At 47.4% G+C, this 6,000-nt stretch overlaps 1 protein-coding gene across 1 annotated transcript in view; it reads right to left on the bottom strand.

Annotated features, from left to right (window-relative positions):
• Window positions 1-6,000, bottom strand: part of LOC139566109 (netrin-4-like) — a 29,719-nt gene that overhangs the window by 4,252 nt on the left and 19,467 nt on the right. Inside the window, exons 4-6 of the mRNA XM_071387036.1 lie at window positions 4,866-4,992; window positions 4,495-4,680; window positions 1,284-1,497 (exon numbers count right to left, since the gene is read on the bottom strand). Of these exons, the coding sequence (XP_071243137.1) occupies window positions 1,284-1,497; window positions 4,495-4,680; window positions 4,866-4,992 (527 nt within the window). The remainder of the gene's footprint in view (window positions 1-1,283; window positions 1,498-4,494; window positions 4,681-4,865; window positions 4,993-6,000) is intronic.

Raw genomic sequence — 6,000 nt, 5'->3', positions numbered from 1 at the left:
TTCAAACTCAGTGCCTCTTTGCTTGACATCATGGGAAAATCAAAAGAAATCAGCCAAGCCCTCAGAAAAAAAATTGTAGACCTCCACAAGTCTGGTTCATCCTTGGGAGCATTTTCCAAACGCCCAAAGGTACCACGTTCATCTGTACAAACAATAGTACGCATGTATAAACACCATGGGACCATGCAGCTGTCATACCACTCAGGAAGGAGACGCGTTCTGTCTCCTAGAGATGAACATACTTTGGTGCGAAAAGTGCAAATCAATCCCAGAACAACAGCAAAGGAACTTGTGAAGATGCTGGAGGAAACAGGTACGAAATTATCTATATCCACAGTAAAAAAAAGTCCTATATCGACATAACCTGAAAGGCCGCTCAGCAAGGAAGAAGCCACTGCTCCAAAACTGCCATAAAAAAGCCAGACTACGGTTTGCAACTGCACATGGGGACAAAGATTGTACTTTTTGTAGAAATGTCCTCTGGTCTGATGAAACAAAAATAGAACTGTTTGGCCATAATGACCATCGTTATGTTTGGAGGAAAAATAGGGATGCTTGCAAGCCGAAGAACACCATCCCAGCCATGAAGCACAGTGGTGTCAGCATCATGTTGTGGGGATGCTTTGCTGCAGGAGGGACTGGTGCACTTCACAAAATAGACGGCATCATGAGGAAGGGACATCATGTGTATATATTGAAGCAACATCTCAAGACATCAGTCAGGAAGTAAAGCTTGGTTGCAAATGGGTCTTCCAAATGGACAATGACCCCAAGCATACTTCCAAAGTTGTAAGAAAATGGCTTAAGGACAACAGAGTCAAGGTATTGGAGTGGCCATCACAAAGCCCTGACCTCAATCGCATCGAAAATGTGTGGGCAGAACTGAAAACGCGTGTGCGAGCAAGGAGGCACACAAACCTGACTCAGTTACACCAGCTCTGTCAGGAGGAATGGGCCAAAATTCACCCAACTTATTGTGGGAAGCTTGTGGAAGGCTACCCGAAACGTTTTACCCTAGTTAAACAATTTAAAGGCAATGCTAACTAATACTAACTGAGTGTATGTAAACTTCTGACCAACTGGGAATGTGATGAAAGAAATAAAAGCTGAAATAAATCATTCTCTCTACTATTATTCTGACATTTCACATTCTTAAAATAAGGTGGTGATCCTAACTGACCTTAGACAGGGAATCTTTACTAGGATTAAATGTCAGGAATTGTTTAAATATATTTGTCTAATGTGTATGTAAACTTCTGACTTCAACTGTATATATGACTCACCCAGACATGCAGTATCCTGTGAAGGGGTCGCAGTCTCCCGCACAGTCGCACGGACGGCAGCCGTAGTCATGGAAACCCCAGTATCCCACCATGCACCTGTCGCAGTGGGAGCCCCCCACACCGGGCTTGCAGACACAGTCTCCGTTGGTAGGGTCACAGAGAGACCCCCCACCCAGGTGGAATGGTATTGAGCCCAGGGGGTGGCAGCCACATGCTGGGGGGAAGAGAGGGAGGAGAGAGAGAGGGGAGACATGGCACATCAGTCCCATATACATCAATAACTCCACCACAGCTAATCAAATACATCGGCACTCAACCCAATGTTATCTACTCACAAATAAACCACAGACATTCATTTGGATCTAGTTGCACCTTACCACATCGAATCAAATCCACCCACACTCAGCCACAGCCAATTAAATTCACCACACTCAACCACAGCCAATCAAATCTACTCAAAGTAAACCACTGCACACATTCAGATTGAGAACCCTAATGCTGGCAACATTTCCAGTTTATATTTTGTTTTTCTACCTATGACTTTATTAGGCACTTATTAGTCATGTAGAGTTCCCTTTCTGTAACTGTCACAGATAGACACACTCCAGAGCGCGCCACCTCATTGTAGCCCAGCCTGGAGGATGAAGTGATACGAGTGGGAGAAGGAGAGAGACCACATCCCAAAGGGCTCTGGACTGACTGGAACAGTCCAGGGTTTTCCCGGACCACGAAGCACAATGGTCTCTCTGTCATCCTCTTATCAGATCGCCATCACACACACAAGGACACATGCACGCGGCTACCACAGGCGCATGCACCCAAGCACACGCGCGGGAATGCACAGGCACGTGCACACTCGCACACATCTTACTCAAATACCTTCCCCAGTTCTCTCTCCTGTCTCTCTCCCTTCTCTCGGCTGATAGTGTGTTCTTTAAACAGACCGCAGCAATATAAGATAGAGGGACACGCACAGTCAGTGCTATGTTCTGCCCACTCAACAACCACCACACACACACACACACACACACACACCATAACCCCTCTATAAAACACACAACTTGCAAAGGCTCAAAACACACACACACCACATAAAATGTACGCATAAATTCACATACACATTCTTGCTGTCCTCGTAGTCTGTGAATTACAAGAGAACTTTGCAGGGGGTGAGAGTAACAGCCAAAGTAGTCGCCATAAATCTGTACTCATCGGAGCGAGGGATACAAAGGGCGGGGGGGGGGGGACTAGAGAGAGACAAGAGGAGGGAAGGAGAGATGGGAAGGGGAGGAGGAGGGGTGGTGTAGAGCTTTATTTCTGTTGTTTAATGATGCTTGAAGCCCCCCCCCCCCCCCCCCATCCTACCCCACTGGCAGTAAATTACTATATAACCAGAGCCAGAACCCCTGTGTCTCTCCCCCGTTCCCCTGTCTGGGTGCAGGGAGATGATGTCACAAGGCTCTACTGTCTGAGACCCAGACAAGGCTGTACCTTTATCACTTATCACCGTGGGCAACAAATATAAGATAAGATGCATCTGTAGTTTCATTCATTTTGTATCTTTCATTATCAACAGACCTTGTAAACACACACACACACACACACTCACTCACTCACTCACTCACGGACACACGCATGCACGCACAGACACACACAATCACACACAATCACACACTCATAAAGACAGGGGAATCATTACACTGACATCTAAATCCCCAAGGCATATGTAGGGCAGCTAGGCGAGAGTCTTTCTCTTCAGGGTTTTCCCGATTAACGATAATAAACTTGAACTTCAAATAATTTCTCTTCCTGAAAAGCATCTATTGAGGCCCTGTTGAGACTGTATTGTTCAGTCGCCTCAAGTTAATCATTACAGGAGAACAATACCAGCACAGAAGCAACAAAGCCATCGACACACACACACACGTTCCCTCTCTCTCATGTTGTATAATAGGACATTGTTAATACAATAGTTGTATAATAATTGGAGTTTAGAGATGAGAATGTGTGGAGAGGTGTGTGTGTGTGTGTGTGTGTGTGTGTGTGTGTGTGTGTGTGTGTGTGTGTGTGTGTGTGTGTGTGTGTGTGTGTGTGTGTGTGTGTGTGTGTGTGTGTGTGTTGACGCAGTGAGCTCTCACAACGAGAACATTATGGGTCTGTAGTGATACGTGACAGAGCAGCTGCCCGAACAACCACAGAACACACCCACTTAGAAAACAAACAAAAATGTATCTCACACACACACACGCTCATTGTTACTGTGTGTCTGTGAGCTTGCGGCTTGATTGTGTGTTTTCTTTAAAGAGCTCCGCCATGCCTGGAATTGGAAATATGTTCCTAGAGACGGAGGGAAATTCCTCAGTTGTCAGATTACTGGGGTTCCCCTCCTAAACATGTCCTGTCTACAAACATTCCCCAAATACGTGTTCCACTCTCACTTGTTGACAATGTGAAAATACCAACATGCTACAGACTTCCCTAAAGGCACACCTAAACACATGCACACAAGCATACAGTGACGCACGCACACACACACACACACACACCAGCCAGTGTCTCCCCAGCCTTCTGCATAACTGTAGGGCTGAGCTCACTGGGTCAAATCAGACAGATAATCAGAGAATGTAACCACTGTGGTGTTTAAGGATGGGTATCTAGTGTTTACTTAAGTCCCCTCACAGAGCACAAACAACACACAAGGCCCTTGGGTTAAATGCGGAAGACATATTTCAGTTGAATGCATTCAGTTGTACAACTGACTAGGTATCCCCCTTTCCCTTTCCTTTTCCTTACATGAGCCACCACTGTGTTGATTAGTGATGACGAACCACTCCAGTGACTCACAGGTGAACGCAAACAGCACACACTGACACACACACACACACACCCACACAAAGAACCAGGTGCCCATCAGGAGCGACGTTATCCAGCACGTCTCGGCTTGCGATCTCAGCAATCAGCATTCCGGGCAGGAATGAGTTGGCTCTGCCAGTAAGGGTGTGTGTATACAGTGTGTATGTGTCTCGTGTTTTCTGGATTCCTACGGTGTGTTTATGTGTGTGAGTGTTTGTGTGATTGAGTCAGTGAGTGAGTGATAGAGCAAGCCAATGAATGTGAGTCAGACATGGGTTCAAATACTACTTGAAATCTTTGAAGTACATTGAGCTTTTGCTTTAGCCATCTGGAGTGCGTGTGTGAGAGTTTGTCTTACGTTTACAGGAGTCCTGGGCCGTGTGCGCCCTCTGGGGGTCTCTGTAGAAGCCAGTCTTACAGCTCTGACAGTTGCGTCCCTCTGTGCTGTGTAGACACTCACACACACCTCCGCTGCGCTGGCCGGACTCCCGCCACACCGACCAATCAAAACTGCAACTCTGGGCATGCCCGTTACACTTACACTCTATAGGGAGACAGGGCGGGACATCAGAATCACAGATATCTGTCAATCTTCTCTAAACAGGCACTGATTGGTCATTATGATCAATGATGGCTGTAAGCAGGGTCGGGAGTTTTTCCTGACCAGATCCCATCCTCAGATAGAACTCCTGGGCCTAGCATATAGTGAATAGCAGTAGTGTCACTCACTCCTGCACTCGTGTGGAGCCCCTGTGAGTCCGTCCGCAGGTTGCCAGGGTCGGTCATTGCAGAGCGGAGCACAGCGCTCACAGTGAGCACCTGCAGTGTTGTGACTACACACACACTTCCCATGAACCTGAGAGAGAGGAAGAGGAGAGGAGGAGAGGAAGAGGAGAGGGAGAGGAAAGAGGAGAGGAGGAGAGGAAGGGGGGTACAAAGAGGTCAGTGTAAGGGAGAGAGCAGTTCCCACGTGAGAGCAGCAGCACCCCAAGTCTAACCCCTGGGGGTCGGGGGGGCTCCCCTGCCTGTTCTCTTTCAGGTCCTTTCCTGTAATTGCTGAATGGAGATTGATTGTTTGGCTTCATCGCTGGAAATGAACATTGGCCTCATGACGAAAGGGGCCTGAAAAGGACAGTGTCTGAGTGTGTGGGTATGTGTGTGTGTGCGCGGAAATATGCAGCGCTGAGAGCACAATAACAGTCTCCTTGTCATTCCTGTGAGTGGTTAATGATGTGATCTAGGTGGGAGGTTGACAAGGCATCTGAGGTAGCTATTTATCTGTTTGGGTTACAGTGCCTCTGTGTGGGGAACAGAGACACGCAGAGAGGCTTGAACACACACACATTCAAGCACACTGACGCATGCACACACACACACACACACTGAACACAAACGCTCAACAACACTCCAACCCATGTGGTAGTTTCAGTTTCCCACGGTGTATGGCTATAGAGGCCGCTGCCCTCTACCTCAAAATGCCCTCTCCCCTCTCCCCTATGCTGCACAGACACTCACACAGAGGGTTAAACACAGGCATGGGAGAGAGCCCTTGCACTAACCCCAGATCTAACCCTAACCTTATCTCAAACTCAATCCCAGCCACTGTGCCAGCACAAGACATAACCCCAACCATATTCCATCAACCAGGAGAATGGAGGAAGATAAGAACAGACAGGTAAAGACAGTGTGAGAAATGGATGTGGTAGGTCTGGATTGGACAAACAAAGAGAAAATGAGTGAAATAACTCTGTGTACATAACTACATCAATGAGAATGGAATCATCTGTAACCAGGATTGATTGTGGAAAAGGGGGAAGGAGGCAAGTAGAGAGAAGAAGAGAGGGGAGGGGAGGAGAGGAGAAAG

The sequence above is a fragment of the Salvelinus alpinus genome, chromosome 37 (assembly GCF_045679555.1).
Source record: "Salvelinus alpinus chromosome 37, SLU_Salpinus.1, whole genome shotgun sequence".
Classification (NCBI taxonomy): domain Eukaryota; kingdom Metazoa; phylum Chordata; class Actinopteri; order Salmoniformes; family Salmonidae; genus Salvelinus; species Salvelinus alpinus.
This window is presented reverse-complemented; position numbering and strand designations above follow the sequence as displayed.